The sequence below is a fragment of the Pan troglodytes genome, chromosome 3 (genome assembly GCF_028858775.2).
Source record: "Pan troglodytes isolate AG18354 chromosome 3, NHGRI_mPanTro3-v2.0_pri, whole genome shotgun sequence".
Lineage (NCBI taxonomy): Eukaryota > Metazoa > Chordata > Mammalia > Primates > Hominidae > Pan > Pan troglodytes.
In genome coordinates this window covers 1,331,686-1,351,324 of record NC_072401.2, presented here as the reverse complement: position 1 = coordinate 1,351,324, position 19,639 = coordinate 1,331,686, and the positions used below count along the sequence as shown (strand labels likewise).

The 19,639-nt window shown below is 65.9% G+C and overlaps 2 protein-coding genes across 26 annotated transcripts in view; one reads left to right on the top strand and one right to left on the bottom strand.

Annotated features, from left to right (window-relative positions):
- The first annotated feature begins 2,697 nt into the window (after positions 1–2,697).
- Positions 2,698–18,256, top strand: DGKQ (diacylglycerol kinase theta). Of its 2 annotated transcripts, none has more exons than XM_016952675.4 (23): positions 2,698–3,052; positions 5,206–5,285; positions 7,265–7,364; positions 7,612–7,697; positions 7,769–7,894; positions 8,321–8,468; positions 8,545–8,619; positions 8,699–8,799; positions 8,987–9,219; positions 9,294–9,471; positions 9,546–9,600; positions 9,821–9,882; positions 10,271–10,421; positions 10,821–10,859; positions 11,057–11,172; positions 13,342–13,493; positions 13,717–13,865; positions 14,024–14,202; positions 14,573–14,673; positions 14,817–14,963; positions 15,073–15,184; positions 15,951–16,103; positions 16,432–18,256. In XM_016952675.4, exons 1-23 carry the CDS (start codon positions 2,782–2,784, stop codon positions 16,531–16,533), a joined length of 2,916 nt encoding a protein of 971 aa, XP_016808164.1. In that variant the 5' UTR covers positions 2,698–2,781; the 3' UTR covers positions 16,534–18,256. The 2 variants fall into 2 exon arrangements, with proteins under 2 accessions (XP_016808164.1, XP_016808165.1); XM_016952676.4 differs by having other exon boundaries at positions 2,704–3,052; positions 9,294–9,384.
- A 235-nt stretch (positions 18,257–18,491) lies between these two features.
- Positions 18,492–19,639, bottom strand: part of TMEM175 (transmembrane protein 175) — a 28,364-nt gene continuing 27,216 nt past the window's right edge. For all 24 annotated transcript variants that reach the window (XM_016952693.4, XM_016952692.3, XM_063808555.1 and 21 more), the window contains one exon: positions 18,492–19,324. In XM_016952693.4, coding sequence (XP_016808182.1) covers positions 18,652–19,324 — 673 coding nt within the window. In that variant the 3' untranslated portion in view covers positions 18,492–18,651. The remainder of the gene's footprint in view (positions 19,325–19,639) is intronic.

Below are 19,639 nucleotides of genomic sequence, written 5' to 3'. Positions count from 1 at the left end.
CTCCCAATAGGGAAACCTCTTTAAGACCTCAGGGGAGGCAGGTGCTTAAACAGGACATATGCCTTGTGGAAGGGAAGGCTTGGTCAGTCGGATGGCGGGAAAACTAGGACCCCCTAAGAGCCGTTGCACGGAGGGTCTAGGCACATGTGACATGCACCGGCCAGCCCACTTGCTCAGAGATTCTGCATCTGCAAATACACCAGCTTGCTGAATGTGTTTAAGCCCCAGAATCAATACCCACCGTGCTTCCGCAGTTACTCATGGACACGCTCAGAGTGAAGAAGTCTAGGATCCGGTTGCATGGCCGGCTCCTCCGAGGCTGCGAGGCAGGACCGGTCCCATCCTCTCCCCAGCTCCCCGTGGCGGCCGGCAGCCCTCGGTGATCCTTGGCCTGAGAAAGCACCGCCCTGACCTCGGCCTTCATCTTCGCACGGCCTCTCCCTGCGTGCCTGTCTCCAGATCCCCTTTCCGTAAGGGCGCCTCGTGCTGGGGTGAGGCCCGCCCTCCTGACCACCCCTTAACCTGACTTTCTCTGTAAAGACTCTGTCTCCAAACAAGTCACATTCTGAGGTGCTGGGGGTTGGAATGTCAACATAGAATTTTGGGGGGACAGTTCTACCCATAAGTATGGTTAGACTTTAGACCCTGGTTTCCTCAGGGGAGTGGTGGGGGGAGAGGCCCTCACCAGAACCAAACATGCCAGTATCCCCATCTCTACTTCCCATCCTCCAGAGCAGTAAGAAACACGTTTCCTGTGGTTTAAGCCTCCAGTCTGTGGTCTTCTGTCACGGCAGCCCACGTTGACCAAGACAGACAGGAAAGGGAGTGGGAGACACAGGCCTGGAGACGTGGACGGGCCTGCACAGAAGAAGCTGTCCCCCTGGCAGACAAGCTCCGTTGTGGCGGGTGCCGTGGTCCAGGCTGGGATTCAAAGTTTTAAGGCCCCTTCAGCGAGAAGCTGCTGGTGGTTTTGGAGGACATTCTAGGAAGTCTGTGGAGGGTTTGCTGGAAGGATGCTTTGCCCGCCATTTTAATTAATGTGTGCGTCAGAAAGCACAAAGTTCTGGCAGAAATGGTAGATGAGGGTTTTCCTTTTTAAGATGTTTTTGATGCTCTCCACTGTCTCCTAAATGGAGAAAGGTATGTCCTTAAACAGTTTTTCCTCAGAAGCCAGCTGCAGTTTGCACCGTGGTTCACTGCCATGAGCACCACGGGCTCAGTGAGCCACCTCCTCCTCATGGGCCACAAGGCGGGGTCCTAGCTTTCCCAGGGCCCACGCACAGGGGGTCTTGGGGCCTGGCTGAGGGCAGGCTCGGGGTGGGGTCTGGCACAGGAGACAGGGAATGCAGGGGTGGTGACTCCGGGCCTCCCAGCATAGGCAGGCATCAGGAAAGGATTTCTGTGGAGCACCCTGCCACAGGGCCTCTGCTCCGGCTCTCCGCCTGGACGCCTTCCTGCTGCCCCTAGGCAGCCCTCATTCTTCAGGGTGCTGTCTGTCCCAGAGCGCAGCTCCTGGAGGGTGAAGGTTCCCTGAAGCTTTGGCTGCATTCCCTTTACCCTGGGGTCCACCCAGGGTCCTACCCCAGCAGCTCAACCAGCAGCTTCTGGACAAACAGAATCCTCCCTGGTTGAGGACTGAGTCTCCCCCCTCACCATCTTAGGGGCCTGCTCCTCCCTCCTCAGACTGGGTCCCCAGCTCACCCTCCATTCCTGGAATCCCCTGTGGTCTGGGTGCCCTCACCAGCACAGCCCCTAGGACAGGTCTCCCGGCTCCTTCCCTCCAGAGTCCACAGCCCCCAGCCCCTTTCAGGTGTCTCCCCACAGGCCCTTCCCTGCTCTTCCTGCCCCCTGAGACCGCCTGCTGCGATGGCCCTGGAGCCCTGCCCTCTGCAGGTCCCCGCTCGGTGGCCCGGGGTGGGGTCCCCCGCTGCGCAGACTCCTATCCACAGTTAGGCCCACGGGGGCAAGGACCCAGACTGCTGCCAGCGGCGGGGAGGGGTGACCCGCGTGGACGCAGCTCTCAAAGGCCACCAGCGCCACCTGAACAAGACCCGTGGCGCGCACGAGGCAGGAGAGCTGGGCGCTCGGCGTGAGGCCCGGGTGGGGGTCGCGAGCGGACAGCCCCGGGCCGCAGGCGGGTCCCCCGTTGCAGTGAGGACAGCCGTCGGGCGCCGGGGGTCCTGGGCCTCGGGCAGGGCCAAGTCTGCACGTGCGAAGACCCCACGGACGGAGCCGCCCAAGCACCGCAAACCCCGCTTTCCGGGACCCACTGTGGGAGGCCCGCAGCGCTGCCCCTCGCCGGGGGCGTCCTGCGCGGCCGGGGGCCTCGGACAGCATCCGCGTCTCGCGTGGGAGGCGCCTGTCTGCTCAGCCGCGGGCCGGGACCCCGCAGGTACAACGCCGCGCGTGCGGCGTCCGGAGAAGTCTGGCCCGGCTGCGGTCAAACCGAGCCCACGTGGACCAGTTCCCCACGGCTGGTTCGCGAGCGGCCTCCGCGCACAGGCCCCGCCCCTTAGCAGGCCCCGCCCCGCCCGATCACAGGGCCCGCCCCCAGCCCCGCTCCTCGACAGGGCACGGCTGCGACCCTTAGCAGGCCCCGCCCCACCAGCCCCCAGATCCGCCCACCAGCAGCGCCCCGCCCCGCCCCGCCCCGCCCCGCGGCCCGCGCCTGCGCAGTGGGGCAGGCGCAGTCGGAAGCCCGGCTGCGCGGCGCGGCAGTGTAGCGGCGGCTCCTGTACCCCCAGCGCGGACCTAAAGGGGCTCGGGCCGCTCGGGCCGGGAATGGCGGCGGCGGCCGAGCCCGGGGCCCGCGCCTGGCTGGGCGGCGGCTCCCCGCGCCCCGGCAGCCCGGCCTGCAGCCCCGTGCTGGGCTCAGGAGGCCGCGCGCGCCCGGGGCCGGGGCCGGGGCCGGGACCCGAGCGGGCGGGCGCCAGAGCCCCGGGCCCCGCTGCCACGCCGGGACACAGCTTCCGGAAGGTGACGCTCACCAAGCCCACCTTCTGCCACCTCTGCTCCGACTTCATCTGGGGGCTGGCCGGCTTCCTGTGCGACGGTGAGCGCCCGGGCCCGATGCCTACCCGGCTGCAGCCCTGCCTCTGCCCCGTGGGCGGGAGCCTGAGCGGAGGCGGCACCGGCGCTTTCGGGGGAGTGGAGGGCGGGGTCCCAGCCCTGCTCGCGGGACGTGCCTTCGTGGGGCGGCCGGGGCCTGTGCGCCGTGGGGCCGCTCCAGGCTGCGGGCTTCCTCACCTGGGAGGTGCGGACAGCATCTCCATAGTGCCGCGCGATGGCTGCGACCCAGGGGCTGTGCCTGATGCGAGCGGGACCTCAGCTGGGGTCCCCATGGCCGGCTTCCTCTCCCAGTGGCTGGGGCAGCAGGTGTGGCTAAGCAGGGCTGGCCTGGGCCGCTGGCCTGGGCCCCTGGCCCTAGCCCTTTTCATGCTGTGGCCCAGAGTCCCAGCCTCCTGGAGAGCCAGGCCGGGCCCTGCCGTCCCGGTGCGCGTGTCCCAGCCCTGCTCCACCCAGCTGCCCAGCCCTTGCTGGGGTGAGGACAGCCCTTCCCTGTTCTGGGCCCGGGTGCTCCCAGGGCTGGCTCTCATCTTCCCCCGCGGCAAGCAGGCGGGCCCCGGGGACTACAGCCCAGCCTCTGGAGGGAGCGAGGGACAGGGAGACCACAGCCCAGCCTCCGGAGGGAGCGAGGGACAGGGGGACCACAGCCCAGCCTCTGGAGGGAGCGAGGGACAGGACCGGAGTCCTGGACATTTGACACTTACTGTGTCCTGGCCAGGGACGCTGAGGTGGGAGGGGCTATCCTTAGCCCCAGGCCTTTGCTCTGGGGATAGGGGTCCACTCAGGCCAGGGTCCGCAGAGGAGACTGTCCCCTCACACGGGGATGTCGTCTGTGGTGGAAACGGCATGGTTGTTCTGACCCCCAGGGCTGCACAAGGTGGCCTGGCCCGCCAGCTTCTTTGTCACGTCAGAGCATGGCACAGCCATGCCTGCTGCCTGGGGATGCCAGGGGCTTCCCCAGAGGTGGGGACTGTGCATGTGTGGCTGAGGCAGCTCCCGGCTTGAGGCCAGACTCCGGGTCCCCTCCCCCTTCGGAGGGGGCAAAAGGGCCCTCCTGGGCAGCACCCGTGGAAGAGGGGCCAGCAGCGGTATGGGAAGGAGGGCGCCCTCCCCGCCAGGAGACCTAAGCGTGGGGCATGGGGTGAGCAGGCCCTGTCTCCATGGCAGAGGAGGGACCTGGGTGCTGCCTGTCCCCCCTTCTCTTGGTGGACCCTGGCCTGCTTCCAGAGCTTTTCTCTTAAGCTGCCAGGAGGAGCTTCTCCTGGTCCCATCTGGAGACTGGGGTGGCTAGGGCTGCAGCAGGTGAAGGGCGGCACCAGCGGGGCCTTCTGGAAGAGCTCCCTGTCCCAGCTGGGCTGCCTGGGGCTCCGTGGCACAATCTTCACCCGGGGCTGTCTTGGCAGGTGTGTCACTGGGTGCCCTGCCCACTCCCAGCCCCAGCAGCCTTTGCCCCAGCCCAGGGCTCCTGCCCTCCCTTCTGCCCCGGCCTCACCCTCCTGTCTGTTTTACTGCTGGGGTGTGGCGCTTGCTCCTCTTATGCCCTCCTGAGCACCCCACCGGCTCAGGTGCTCCCTGGGTCCTGTGCACACAGCCAGAGCTCCTTGGGAGGCTTGGGGCTGTCCACTCCCCAGCGGCTCCTGCCTCCCAGAGCCCTCACCTGCCTTGGGTGGCTCTCGGTCTCAGGCACGGTGCACAGCATGTAGCAGGGACAATTAGGGGTATGCGTAGTTTCGGGGGAGTGAGACACAGATGTCCTTGGTAAAGCCAATCTGCCGAAGGCCGAGAAGCCCCTGCCACCTGGCGAACCTGGTGAGCCCAGGGCTGCCCCTTGAGAGGCCCAACTGCAGAGGCAGGAGGAGCGCTGGGCCCACGTGCAAAGGGGAGGGACTGCTCTCTGGTTGAGAGGATACACTCATTGTCCTCCAGGATGGTCAGGACCACCCAGGTTCTTGCTCCTGGGCTCCTGGGCTGCAGGCTCTCTCCAATGAGTGGGCAGGGTGGTGGGGGAACTCGAGGACCACAGGGCCCCTGGTGCAGCATGGTGGATATGGCAGTCGTTGCCCTGGGGCCTCTAACTTCCTGGGTAGGACAGCCATTGGGTAGGACAGGGGCCAACTCACACAGTGCTCATTCCCACAGTCTGCAATTTCATGTCTCATGAGAAGTGCCTGAAGCACGTGAGGATCCCGTGCACGAGTGTGGCACCCAGCCTGGTCCGGGTGAGTGTGGGGCTGGGTGTTGCACCTGCAAGAGGCTGGGGGATGTGTCAGCTCTCGTAGGGTCGAGGCACTGAAAACCTTCATGTCAGACGTTAGTGATACCTGCAGTTGAAAGGCAAAGGTCAGATACTGCTCGGGATTAAAAGGCTGAGCACCCTGCATGGATCTGCAGGGAATGATGGTGATAAAAGCCAGTCCCCGAGGTCGCAAATAGCAAGATCCTGTCCATAGAACGTGCTCAAAATGACGAAACTAAAGGGAGCACAGATGTAGAGAGGTTTCCAGGCGGAGAAGTGGGCGTGGCTGTGACATGCAGCGTGAGGGCTCCTGGGGGGGATGGAGATTTCGGCATCTGGCCGTGACCTCAGTTTGCAAGATCACACACTTAGGGGAGCTGACAAAGGCTTCAGGGGGTCTGTTCAATTTCCTCACAACTATGTGTGAACCCACAAGCATCTCAAGGAAGCTTGAATAAAAAGCAAAGGCAGGAAGCCTGGGTGCCTGAGGGTGTCTTGGCCACCACCCTCTCTCTAAGGGCTCTGGGTGGGGCAGGGAGGTGACTGGCCCAGGTCACTGCAGGGCACAGGGGACTTCCCTTCTCTGGTGACAGTGGTGACAGCAGGGACATGTAGGAAGGGCCAGGCTTATTCCTCCCTCAGCTGTCAGCGTCGCCGTCTTCAGACAGAGGCCCCCCAAGTCCGCATTCCCTGATGCGTTCAGGCTGCAGGTGGGGCGCAGGCCGCCAGGCAGGCCCGGGTGTGCAGCAGGACGGGAAGCCAGGCCAGCAGGCGCACCTGCCACTGGCGGGCATCCGGCTGCGCCGTCCCCTCTAATGTCTGACGCCCTGTTCCTAATGATGCAATTCCCCAGGTGTGAGCAGGAGGCCTTAGGCCGGTGGCCCTGGTGGTGGCCGACACCCTGGTGACTCCACACTGGCTTGGGCGGCCCCTCGTCATGTGGACGGCCCAAGGCTGCCGCTTTTTAAAATTGATTTTAATGTCTTCTATACTTTGCTAAGTTGGGAAAATATAAGTATGTATTTCAACTGTATGCACGATAGGAAATTTAGAAGATGGATTTAACGGCCGGGCGCGGTGGCTCATGCCCGTAATCCCAGCACTTTGGGAGGCCGAGGCAGGTGGATCATGAGGTCAGGAGATCGAGACCATCCTGGCTAACACAGTGAAACCCCTTCTTTACTAAACAAAATATAAAAATTAGCCGGGCGTGGTGGCGGGCACCTGTAGTCCCAGCTACTCGGGAGGCTGAGGCAGGAGAATGGTGTGAACCCAGGAGGCGGAGTTTGCAGTGAGCCGAGATCAGGCCACTGCACTCCAGCCTGGGCGACAGAGCGAGACTCCATCTCAAAAAAAAAAAAAAAAAAAGGAGATATATTTAACAAAATAAAAGTCACCCACCATCCTGGCATGCTCACAGCTGCTATTCTGGAACACGGTCTTTCTCTGTATGCTTTTATTGGGTGTGGTTTAAGTTTGGGGACAAGGGCAAGAGTCAGGAGTGAAGACTTGGTCCTTCTCCTTCCCTTCTCGTGGAAAAGCAGCAGCCCAGCTTTCTCCAACACAGAAACATTGGTCCACACTCGTTATGGCCTGATTATCTCCCAGAGGGCAGTCCCTGTGTGCTGGGATCTTCCTGGCTCCGAGGAGACAGATGCCAGGCTGTTGACAGAGCCTCGCCTGCCCCAAGGAGGGAAGGGGTGGCAGGCGGGCCTCGCTCCCCTGCGCTAGGCAGGGCTGCTGGGGGAGGCCACAGCCTCCTCCCTGCTTTTGACCAGCCAGGCTGTCCCCAGGACCTGGGGGTGTGGTTGTTCCTGGGGCCTCCAGCTAGCACAGCTGGCTCAGGTTGGGCAGTTCTCAGCAGGAGCGTGAGCTGCAGAGTTGCGCAGGTGAAGAGCGAGGAGGGGTGGCGGGCAGCCTGTGGCCCTTAGCAAGGGTTCTGAGGTGAGGCTGCCCCGCCAGGTTCCTGTAGCCCACTGCTTCGGCCCCCGGGGGCTCCACAAGCGCAAGTTCTGTGCTGTCTGCCGCAAGGTCCTGGAGGCGCCGGCGCTCCACTGTGAAGGTACCTGGAGCCTGCCTGGCTCCCCACCCAGTGTCCTGGTCTCTGCTGCCCAGGGTGGCCCAGCCCACCCCTGCTGTGCAGCTTGTCAGGGGTGATGGGGGAGGCCGAGGGCTGGCCGCCTGGCAGGCCACAGGACAGTTAAAGGATGCAGGGTGCTAGGTGGTGGGGATGGGGCCAGACCCAAGCGCTGGCAGAGGCAGGGGTCCTCCGGGGGCGGCAGACACCTCTAACCCTGCCTGCCCCCCAGTGTGTGAGCTGCACCTCCACCCAGACTGTGTGCCCTTCGCCTGCAGTGACTGCCGCCAGTGCCACCAGGATGGGCACCAGGACCACGTGAGTGTACCGGCCCCAGGGAGCCCTGGGGGGTGGGGCGGGCCCAGCTGCTGACTGCCCCCGCTCCGCAGGACACCCATCACCACCACTGGCGGGAGGGGAACCTGCCCTCGGGAGCGCGCTGCGAGGTCTGCAGGAAGACGTGCGGCTCCTCTGACGTGCTGGCCGGCGTGCGCTGCGAGTGGTGCGGGGTCCAGGTGGGCGCTGGGAAGTGGAGGGGGTGGGGGTGGGGGTGGGGCAGGAGAGGTGCGGGGTTGGGTGGGTGCTGGGAGGTGGAGGAGTTGGGGGGCGGGGCAGGAGAGGCACGGGGTCCAGCGGGGCGCTGGGAGGTGGAGGAGTTGGGGGGGCGGGGCAGGAGAGGCACGGGGTCCAGCGGGGCGCTGGGAGGTGGAGGAGTTGGGGGGGCGGGGCAGGAGAGGCACGGGGTCCAGCGGGGCGCTGGGAGGTGGAGGGGGCAGGGTAGGAGAGGCGCGGGTTCCAGGTGGGTGCTCGGGGGCGGGCGGCAGGAAGGACACGGGGTCCAGGCTGGGTCTGCGGCGTGTGGGGTCTTTCCCTGGACCTGGCGCACCTGGTGCCCCCGCACCCTGGCTCCGACCCCCCAGCTCAGGCCCTTCTCCCCCCAGGCGCACTCCGTCTGCTCCGCGGCGCTGGCTCCTGAGTGTGGCTTCGGGCGTCTGCGCTCCCTGGTCCTGCCCCCCGCGTGCGTGCGCCTTCTGCCCGGCGGCTTCAGCAAGACGCAGAGCTTCCGCATCGTGGAGGCCGCGGAGCCGGGTGAGGTGCGGGCCGGCGGGGCGCCCTGGGCTGGGGGCTGCGCACTGAGTGAGGGGTCCGTGTGCCCGACCCGCAGGCGAGGGGGGCGACGGCGCCGACGGGAGCGCTGCCGTGGGTCCAGGCAGAGAGACACAGGCAACTCCGGAGTCCGGTAAGTGCCCGCCTCATTCCCCCCAACTCCACTGAGGTCCCCCGGGCGCCCGGGACTCAACGGAGCTTACCCGGCCCAGGGAAGCAAACGCTGAAGATCTTTGATGGCGACGACGCGGTGAGGAGAAGCCAGTTCCGCCTCGTCACGGTGTCCCGCCTGGCTGGTGCCGAGGAGGTGCTGGTAAGGGGGAGGCTGGGGGAGGTCTGAGCCCCCTCCCAGGACCGCATGTCCCCGCACCTGGCGCACCTGACCTGGCTCCCCCAACCTGGCGCCCCTCACCCACCTGGCCTCCCCCTCCACGACCTGCCCCCCACTGAACCCCGCCTGACCCGCCACAACTTGGCCCCCCTAACCTGGCGCCCTGCAGGAGGCCGCACTGCGGGCCCACCACATCCCCGAGGACCCTGGCCACCTGGAGCTGTGCCGGCTGCCCCCTTCCTCTCAGGCCTGTGACGCCTGGGCTGGGGGCAAGGCCGGGAGTGCTGTGATCTCGGAGGAGGGCAGAAGCCCCGGGTCCGGTGAGGCCACGCCAGAGGCCTGGGTCATCCGGGCTCTGCCGCGGGTCCAGGAGGTCCTGAAGATCTACCCTGGCTGGCTCAAGTGAGACTGGGCCCGAGGCTCAGGGTCTGCTGGGCGGGGTGGGGGGAGCTCCAGCTCAGGCTGTGTCCCCACAGGGTGGGCGTGGCCTATGTGTCCGTGCGAGTGACCCCGAAGAGCACGGCCCGCTCCGTGGTGCTGGAGGTCCTGCCGCTGCTTGGCCGCCAGGTGCGTACCCTGTGCCTGCTCCCCATGCCGGCCAGACTCGGTGGGGGGTCGCTGTCCCCAGGAGGCCAGGCCACCATCCCAGCCCAGGTATGGCTGTCCCCGCGGGTGTCCTGAGGTGGTGGGGGCCTGCCCAGACCCGATGCCAAGCTCTACCCCAACAGGCCGAGGGTCCCGAGAGCTTCCAGCTGGTGGAGGTGGCGATGGGCTGCAGGCATGGTGAGTAGACAGCCCGTGCTGGGCGTGGCGGTCCCTGCACCTTTTGGGTTTGGACCTGCTGCCCAGGCTTTCCTGCAGGGTGGTGCTGGACATCAAGGCCGGGCTCTGCCCTCCTGACCAGCTCCACCCTGCATCCCCACGGGCCCTGGGGGCTCAGGGCAGCTGCTTCCAAGGTGGGCGAGGAGCCGGGTGCTGACAGCCTGTGCCCTCACCTCTGCAGTCCAGCGGACGATGCTGATGGACGAACAGCCCCTGCTGGACCGGCTACAGGACATCCGGCAGGTCAGTGGGTGTGGACGCCGGCCCCCAGGGAACCAGCAGCCCTCAGCCACAGCCTCTGCCCCACAGGGTGGGTGTGCCCCAGACACCGAGTTCTCCTTGGCTAGGCAGCGGCTGTCCTGGCTGACAGGGCAGTGCCCTCTGTCATAAGCTACTTGGTCCCTGCAGGGAGGTCTTGAGCTGCAGACCTCCCCGAGATCCTCGAGGGCAACAGACAGGGGTTGTCCACAGCAAGGAAGCCTCTGTGGCCCCTTTCCTCATTTTCATGTTGACTTAATTCCTGGGAGTGTTCCTGATGCCCTGTTTTGCTGTTTTGCGGGTGAGGAGACAGAGGGCCTGGTGCGGTGGTGCCGTTCTCCCCGGCCCAGCATCCCCGCCCCTCTCCCTGCAGATGTCCGTGCGGCAGGTGAGCCAGACGCGGTTCTACGTGGCAGAGAGCAGGGATGTAGCCCCGCACGTCTCCCTGTTTGTTGGCGGCCTGCCTCCCGGCCTGTCTCCCGAGGAGTACAGCAGCCTGCTGCATGAGGCCGTGGCTACCAAAGGTGTGACCACTGTGGCTGGCCGTGGGCTGCTGGCTGGGGGCAGGGTCGAGCGGCAGGCAGTGGGGCTGCAGTGCTGAGGCCGGCTCCTGCCTCTCCTTGAGCCACCAAGGCCTGAGCTCCGGGTCCAGCCCACGTCTCTTCCTCCAAGAGGCTCTGGAGCCTCTCGCCCTCTGTGGCCCTTCCCCGCGGTGCTCAGCCTCTGCCTCTCCCTCTCCCTCTGGGGGGCCCTGTACCTCCAGGGAGCTGGGAGTCCTGCTCCTGGAGTGGGGCAGGGGTACTTCCTGGGGAGGCTGCCTTTGGGGTGAGATGTCAGCCCTGGACAGGCGGAGGGGCTGTCCCTGGCCCCAGTGCTGTGTGTCCTTCGCCTCCCACCGCCCTGACCACAGCCTGCCTTTGCAGCCACCGTGGTGTCCGTGAGTCACGTCTACTCCTCCCAAGGTGAGCTGCCCTGAGGGACGTGGTCACATGAGGCCCAGGGGTGTTCCTGGGGTGAAGTGGGACAGCCCTGGCCCTCACGTAGCACCTGACCTTTCCCTTGGGCAGCCCTGGGCTGGGGAAACGTCCTGGTTTGGTTCCTGCCCTGGCACCGTGGGGGCCACGGGACAGGCCCCCTGAGTCCTGGGCTCCTGCCGCAGGCGCGGTAGTGTTGGACGTTGCCTGCTTTGCGGAGGCTGAGCGGCTGTACATGCTGCTGAAGGACATGGCTGTGCGGGGCCGGCTGCTCACTGCCCTGGTGCTCCCCGACCTGCTGGTGAGTGTGCGGTCAAGCCGGCTCTTCACACACCCCAGGGGTGGCCAGAGGGAGGTTGGGGTCTGCAGGTGCACAGGCCCCACAGCCAGACTCGCTGTTTGCATCTGGCATCACTTCCTCGAATTCACTGGGGGCTCGTAGGTGCCACCTTGTTTGTGCCTCACAACAGCAGGAAGGACTCTGTTGCCCATTTTACAGCAAGGGGCCTGAGGTCAGAGGGTCAGCGCTCATCCGAGGCTGCCCAGTGGGTGATACCAGCTCCGTGGGGCACCATGGGGTCAGGCCCAGCTTCCACGCTGCACCTGAGGCCTCCACCCAGTAGGGAGGCCCACAGGACACAGCTCCTGGATGTGCCGGGTCCCGCTGCGGCTGCCTCGCCAAGGGCCAGAGCGTGTTTGTGACCAGCTGTCAGGATCCCAGGCATGGCCCTCCCGGTACAGCCTCAGCCCCACTCCCCCTGCCCGGGAGGCCTTAGGGCCTCTGCTCTCTGCCTGGAGCTCCCCAGGCCAGTCAGTGCAGCTCCCAAACTTTGGACGCTGCCCTTAAGACCCACAGTGCCCAGAAGAGGGGGCACCTGGCAACAGGGCAGGGCTGGGGGAAAGGGGGATCTGGACCATGGAGACAGGGCAGGGCCGAGAGAAAGTGGGGTCTGACCGATGGAGACAGGGCAGGGCCGGGGGAAATGGGGGTCTGGTCCATGGAGACAGGGCAGGGCTGGGGGAAAGGGGTATCTGGACCATGGAGACAGGGCAGGGCCGAGGGAAAGTGGGGTCTGACCGATGGAGACAGGGCAGGGCCGGGGGAAATGGGGGTCTGGTCCATGGAGACAGGGCAGGGCCAGGGGAAACGGGGGTCTAGTCCATGGAGACAGGGCAGGGCCAGGGGAAACGGGGGTCTGACCCATGGAGACAGGGCAGGGCCGGGGGAAAGGGGGTCTGACCCGTGGAGACAGGGCAGGGCCGGGGGAAAGAGGGTTCTGGCCCATGGAGGGGCTGGAGCCTGGGACTCCACGCTGCACACTGTGCCTTCACATTGGCCTCTCGTCCTCAGCCCATCTAGCCCCCAAAGGGTCCCATGAGGACCCCCAGGTGTCCATGGCTGCTCTACCCCTGAACCTTGACCCTTGACCCTGACCCCAGTCCAGGCGAAGCAGAACTCGAGCAGAATGAGTTGTCTGTGGCTGGGACGGGTGATGCCTGTGGCTCCCTGCTATGCCTCCCTCCTGTGCCCCTACACCCGGCCTTGCCTGGCTCAGGACAGGGTGGCCATCCCCACTGTCCCGAGGATGCAGCCCCCACCCCAGCCCCACTCTCTCTGTGGGCAGAGCCAGGTGTGGGGCCGACACGCACTTTCTCTCTCCCGTCAGCTGCCTGCCCTGGGGTGAGTGGTAAGTGGTGACCGCAGGCGGCTCTGCCTGCCAAGTGGGTCACGAAGCCCCAAGTGTGTCCTTGCCCCCAGCCACGGCCGGCCCCTGTGCCGCTGCCCACCCTGTGTCTGCACCCAGCCTGTGTGTCTCCTGTTGCCCAGCCTTCCCCACTGTGGGGGCCCCAGCCTCCTGTCATAGGGTCCCCAGCCTCCTGTCGTAGGGATCCCAGCCCTGAGCCTGCTGTGTCTAGATCCCTGGGTACTGTTTCTTGGGGTTGTGTGTGGGGAGATGGACTCTGTCCTGTGGTCGAGGGACGCTGCGTGCCACCCTGTGAGTTAAGAGCTTTTCTCGGCTGCTGTGTAGGTGGGCGGTGGCCTGGGAGCCGCCATCCTCCAAAGGTGTGAACCAGAGGTCCCCCAGGGGACAGGCCTTGGTCTTGCTGGCAAGGAGTGCCACACAGAGTCCCACGTGGATTTCCAGCCTGGACTCGAGCTGCATGGCCCAGGCGGGTGTGGTCTGTTCACATGCAGCTCAGTGGGCAGGTCTGAGGCCTTTGTGCTGGGAGTGCCAGGCAGCCAGCCGGCTGTCCTCAGTGCCGCCCTGCTGGCCAGCAGCGAGATGGGGTGACCACGCAGCTCATGTGTGAGACCTCAGATGTGAGGGTGCTGGCCACGCCTTCCTGGGGAGGGGGCTGGTCCAGGCCAGGTGGGCTCAGGGTTGGGGGCTGGGCACTGCCTGGCAACCCCAGCAATGGGGACACCCCACCTTGGGTCCCCATCCTAACCCAGCCCCCTGTCTGTCAGCACGCGAAGCTGCCCCCAGACAGCTGTCCCCTCCTTGTGTTCGTGAACCCCAAGAGTGGAGGGCTCAAGGGCCGAGACCTGCTCTGCAGCTTCCGGAAGTTACTGAACCCTCATCAGGTCTTCGACCTGACCAACGGAGGTCCTCTTCCCGGGTGAGTCCAGCGGGACCCCTGGTCCAGGGCAGCAGCAGGGGCGGGAAGGCCCCCAGGAGGCTGCCACAGCTGTCCCGGCCGGCAGGAGCTCCACGGGGATCCCGTGCTGGGACCTTGAAGTCCTCCACATGGCCAGGACGGGCACTTGAAAAGGAAGAGGCAGCCTGGGTGGGGGATGGGCTGCGCCCGCAGCTGGTGGAGGACACTTCCTGTCTCCCGCTAGGCTCCACCTGTTCTCCCAGGTGCCCTGCTTCCGGGTGCTGGTGTGTGGTGGCGATGGCACTGTGGGCTGGGTGCTTGGCGCCCTGGAGGAGACACGGTACCGACTGGCCTGCCCGGAGCCTTCTGTGGCCATCCTGCCCCTGGGCACAGGTGGGGTCAGCCGTGCAGCCGAGGAGGGGGCCTCAGGGTCTACCCCTTCCTGTGCAGCTTTTGCCGAGGCCTGGGCTGGCTGTCCTTGTGGTGGGGTCTGCACCCAGCTGATGGGCGGGTGGATGTGGACAGATGCTCTGTGTCTGCTTGTGTCCCAGGGAATGACCTTGGTCGAGTCCTCCGCTGGGGGGCGGGCTACAGCGGCGAGGACCCGTTCTCCGTACTGCTGTCTGTGGATGAGGCCGACGCCGTGCTCATGGACCGCTGGACCATCCTGCTGGATGCCCACGAGGCTGGCAGTGCAGAGAACGGCACGGCAGACGCAGAGCCCCCCAAGGTACAGGGCAGCCCGGCGTGGGGTGCCCTCCAGGCTCCTGCATATGACTCCACTACACGCGTCACAACGGGCGTCCTCTTCCCAGCCACACTCGGGCGTACGCGCCCGCATCATCCCCTCTGCGAAGCAGGCAGTTGAGGGAGACACAGAAAGTGGCCACTGCTGGGGATTGTGCCGAGCCAGCTGGCGACAGAGCCTGGCCAGGACCCGCCCGTGCTGCCCTCTCCTGGGTGCTGGGCTTGGTGCCAGGGTGGTCCTTGCTCTTGTCTCTGCCTGCCGGCAGGAGGCAAGGAACTAGACCTGCCGTTGGGGAGCTCAGGGGGCCTGGTGAGGGCGGCCGGGTCCTGGGAGATGAACGCCCTGTCCCCAGATCGTGCAGATGAGTAACTACTGTGGCATTGGCATCGACGCGGAGCTGAGCCTGGACTTCCACCAGGCACGGGAAGAGGAGCCTGGCAAGTTCACAAGCAGGTACCGGAGCCGCAGGGGCTGCCGCCTGCGGCATACCTCCCTCAGGTCCCCCAGCAGGAACAGGCAGAGGGGCCGGAACCCGGAGGCTGCCTAAGGCGGGGTAGGGCTTCCCCTGGTGATGGGCGACCTGCCCCGTCCTGCAGGCTGCACAACAAGGGTGTGTACGTGCGGGTGGGGCTGCAGAAGATCAGTCACTCTCGGAGCCTGCACAAGCAGATCCGGCTGCAGGTGGAGCGGCAGGAGGTGGAGCTGCCCAGTATTGAAGGCCTCATCTTCATCAACATCCCCAGGTGCTCGCGGGCGGGGCTCCCCAGAGGCTCTGCCCGGCGGGGCCACGGGCGGGCTCAGCCCTCGTCCTGCCTGCACCTACACCTCTGTGCCCGCTCTCTTATGCGGCAGCTGGGGCTCGGGGGCTGACCTGTGGGGCTCCGACAGCGACACCAGGTTTGAGAAGCCGCGTATGGATGACGGGCTGCTGGAGGTTGTGGGCGTGACGGGCGTCGTGCACATGGTGAGCCGCCGGCCGAGTGGGCGGGCGAGCCCAGGGTGGGCGTCCCCGGTCCCCGCTGAGCCCGGCTGGCCTCTCCCGCCCCAGGGCCGGGTCCAGGGTGGGCGTCCCCGGTCCCCGCTGAGCCCGGCTGGCCTCTCCCGCCCCAGGGCCGGGTCCGGGGTGGGCGTCCCCGGTCCCCGCTGAGCCCGGCTGGCCTCTCCCGCCCCAGGGCCGGGTCCGGGGTGGGCGTCCCCGGTCCCCGCTGAGCCCGGCTGGCCTCTCCCGCCCCAGGGCCGGGTCCGGGGTGGGCGTCCCCGGTCCCCGCTGAGCCCGGCTGGCCTCTCCCGCCCCAGGGCCGGGTCCGGGGTGGGCGTCCCCGGTCCCCGCTGAGCCCGGCTGGCCTCTCCCGCCCCAGGGCCGGGTCCGGGGTGGGCGTCCCCGGTCCCCGCTGAGCCCGGCTGGCCTCTCCCGCCCCAGGGCCGGGTCCGGGGTGGGCGTCCCCGGTCCCCGCTGAGCCCGGCTGGCCTCTCCCGCCCCAGGGCCGGGTCCGGGGTGGGCGTCCCCGGTCCCCGCTGAGCCCGGCTGGCCTCTCCCGCCCCAGGGCCGGGTCCGGGGTGGGCGTCCCCGGTCCCCGCTGAGCCCGGCTGGCCTCTCCCGCCCCAGGGCCGGGTCCGGGGTGGGCGTCCCCGGTCCCCGCTGAGCCCGGCTGGCCTCTCCCGCCCCAGGGCCGGGTCCGGGGTGGGCGTCCCCGGTCCCCGCTGAGCCCGGCTGGCCTCTCCCGCCCCAGGGCCAGGTCCAGGGTGGGCTGCGCTCCGGAATCCGGATTGCCCAGGGTTCCTACTTCCGAGTCACACTCCTCAAGGCCACCCCGGTGCAGGTGGACGGGGAGCCCTGGGTCCAGGCCCCGGGGCACATGATCATCTCAGCTGCTGGCCCTAAGGTATGTGGGGTGAGGCTGGAGAGCCAGGGGAGGTGGGCCGGGCTGGGCCAGCCATGGGAGTGGCCAGTGGTATCCAGGTGGTGCTGGCATGGCCGGCTGCGGCTAGGGAGCACTGACTCCGGGAGGGTGCCTGCTTCAGAGGAGGGCTGTGCCAGTGGCCAGGCGGGCCACAGGTGGCACAGGGAGCAGCCAGACAGGTCCCTCCCCTTCCGTGAAATGGGGCTGAGATGGCATCAGCTGCCCGGGGCCCCAGGACCGGGGGGCTGCCCGTGTACCGTTCTTTCATCGGCCATGTCACCCTGGTCCTCTGTCCCCTGCCCTGGGACAGGTGCACATGCTGAGGAAGGCCAAGCAGAAGCCGAGGAGGGCCGGGACCACCAGGGATGCCCGGGCGGATGCTGCGCCTGCCCCTGAGGGCGATCCTAGGTAGGGGTGGCTGGGGCAGCCCAAGGGCTTGAGCCGTCTCTGTCCCTGCCAGCCTTGTTTTCAGATGGTCTGGAGGCAGCTCCACGTCCACACAGTGGCCGGCCCTGTGGTCGGACCTGGCTACAGCCCTGACCGCAGCATCTTCCAGCGGGACCAGCCCTCATCCCATTGGTGACACATGTTGGTGTCACAGCCCTCATCCCACTGGAGACTGGTGTGCGGGTGGCAGTGTTTCCCCGTGTCCCGGGTGGGTGCAGGGCTCTGGATGGCGAGCCCTCTGCCCTGTGGGGGCCTGGTCCTCTCCTCAGGGGTGGGCACCCATCCCTCTCCCCACTGAGCCCCTTGAGCTGGACAGTGCTGGATGCAGGCCGTCCAGGTGGGTCTGATCTCACTTTGTGCCCCTCGGGCTGTCCCCCTGGCCAGTCCTTCAGAGCAGCAGGCTCCCTGGTGTGTCCCTGCCCTGGCAGACACAGGCTGCCAGTCCCTCCAGCCTCACCTCCCCACCCTGGGCAGCAGGTGTGGGCAGCGTGTGAGGCTGCCGGGTGGTGGTGACTGGTGACTTCCTTGTGTTCAGGGAAGGGAGAAGGTGCCTTCCCTTGTTTTCTGGCCTTGTTATATACAGATGGCAGCTTGGACCTCAGGTACAGCTCCGGGGCAGGCAGTGCCCAGCTGGACCTGGTGGCCCTTTCCTAGTGCCTCTGCTGGGGGAGGAGAACCTCTGTCCACATGGAGGCTAAGAGGTCTCAGGTGCTGCCCTGGCAGCACCAGAGTGTGGGCCAGGCCTGAGTGTCTGCCCCTCGGCCCTCAGGGTGGGGCACTTAGCACCCAGAAGGGACCAAAAGCAGGGCATGGCGGTGCAGAGGAGTTTGGGAGGTGTAAACAGCCCATGCACGTGGAGGAGGAGCTGGCTTTCAGCCCCAGACCCCACACTAGCACTTTCCACGCTGCTTGCCCGCTGTTGATGTGCAGTTCCCAGTGCCTGTGTGAGCCGACATCTGCTCAGTCATATCCCTCGTCAGCGTGTGGAGACCCAGCTCCTGCAGCGCCCCTGCTCCCACGCCCCCAGACAGCTTGGTGGAGGGTCCTGCATCTGGGCCAGGCTGGGGTGCACCCAGCCAAAGACAAAGCTGCCTCCACGTGCCCAAGGATTCAGATGGCGCACTGGCCCCGGGAGGAGTCTGACCAAAAATGGAGCCCACTCTGTGGGAAGCCCCTGACTCCCCCACGAGAAACGGTCCCACGGTGCGGATCTCCCCCTTCCCTAGTGGGGCACAGCTGGCCTGGGCCTCCGATGCTGCGGAGCTTTCCTGGGTGTGGCTTTGACCTCAGAAGTGGCTCTGGTTTGGCCTCAGGAGTGTGGCCTGGCCCAGCCAGCTGCAGCCTCCTGGGGGGGCCCTTGATGCCACTAATCCCCCGACCCCCCGCTTCTGCCAAACTGCACAGACACACGCATTGTAAGGCCGCTTGTGGCCTCCAGCGTGCACTCTTGTTTACATCATTGTCATCTTCAAGACCAGTCCTTCGTGATTAGTTTTCCTTGCGAGCTCTGGTGTGGACTGTGGTCTGTATGAATCGTGTGTAACTGTGGTGAGGGGCTTGTCCTGTATGTGAGTCTGTACCCAGGTGGGGTCTGTGCCCTGCACACCAGGCCCCTCTGTATTTATCGCTGCCTGAATGCAACAGTAATTTATATCCAGGACAAATACAGTCTGGGCGTCACTATCCTACCATCTCTTCCTCATCTTTGTGTCAACAACCGAGGGGAGGGGAGGGGAGGGCCTGGCTTGGCACCCCCGACCCCACCAGCTCTGTATAGGCCTCAAAGGGGCTGGGAGTGGGTAGCCCCTCGGGTGGGTGGGCTTGGCAACGTGTCTTCAGGTTGGAGAGAGTGGATAGGCAAATGCCATAAAGCACATTTCTAGTTCCCGTGAAACTCCTCTCTCCGCAAAAAGTGGAGAACAATTTGAGGACTGAAATAAGAGCATGATATTTCACAATGAAAATAAAACCAGGCCACGCAAGAACCACTGCGGCCTGCCCGTGACTTGGCTTCCCCTGCCCAGCATCCTGTCCTCCCTGGTCCATCTCTGGTGAGGACGGCTGGAAGTGGGCTCTGTGGCTGCTAGCAGGGGGCAGGGGGGAGCTGGGACTGTGGGTCGTCCTGGCCCGTGGGGGCTGGCGGGGGGTGTTCGGGCCGGGCGAGGCCCCGCAGAACCCGCAGGGTGGCCAGGGCCAGGCCCACGAGCAGGCGCAGCAACAGGAAGGCGCAGGGCACGGCGATCTGCATGAGGTGGAAGATGCCCACACTGAACCTGCTCAGCAGGCAGGTGGAGGCGAAGGCCAGTAGGCTGGCACAGGGGTACAGCGCCAGCTTGGCGAACATGAGCACGTGCTCCCGGCCGCCAAACCACACCGAGGGCTGCAGCGTCTCCGCCTGGTGCAGCAGCGCCGTGGTCCACATGGCCAGCTGGAAGATGCTGGCCAGGAAGATGATGGTGCAGCTGACACGCACGCGCTCCAGCTCATCGCGGGGCTGCCGGGCGAAGGCCGAGGTCTGCTGGTAGGCTAGTGGGAGGCCACCCACGAAGGCCAGCGAGAGCGTGTTCAGCAGCCCCATGGCCCGCGTGGCCTTGCGCACATGCAGGAAGAGTGAGTGGTGGGCGAACCACAGCAGTCCCACCGTGGCGAAGGAGCCGAAGTACGCCAGGAAGCGCGGCCCGGTCGCACTCAGGGCGGCCACGAGGCTGCCGCCGAACCTCTCCTTCACATCCTTGGGGTCCGGGACGTTGTCTTCGCTGAGAACAGTGAATAGATGCATTTGTGCCGGCCTCGCCGTGGCCACACAGGCCCCAGCAGGGTGGCTGAGCGCCTGTCAGGGCTGCCTGGATCTGGCACATTTTCAGATGAACCGTGTGGACTTCCCAGTGTGCTAAATTTCAGAACGCCGTATTTATGTGTATTTGGCACACTGACTGTTACGTGCTGTTCATCTGAAATTCCATAGAAACTGGCACCCTTCTGCTCTGTGCTAATGGGAGCCCAACCCTGCTGGCCCAGAGTGCTGCTGGAGGCCCTGGGCTGCAGCCCTCTCTGGCCGAGGCTCTCCTGGG

Excerpts from the sequence above, each read along its gene's own strand:
- DGKQ (XM_016952675.4), top strand. The coding sequence starts at position 2,782 with ATGGCGGCGGCGGCCGAGCCCGGGGCCCGCGCCTGGCTGGGCGGCGGC. Across the intron at positions 9,220-9,293 it reads ATCTACCCTGGCTGGCTCAA|GGTGGGCGTGGCCTATGTGT; the intron begins GTGAGACTGGGC and ends GTGTCCCCACAG. Across the intron at positions 10,422-10,820 it reads TGAGGCCGTGGCTACCAAAG|CCACCGTGGTGTCCGTGAGT; the intron begins GTGTGACCACTG and ends CTGCCTTTGCAG.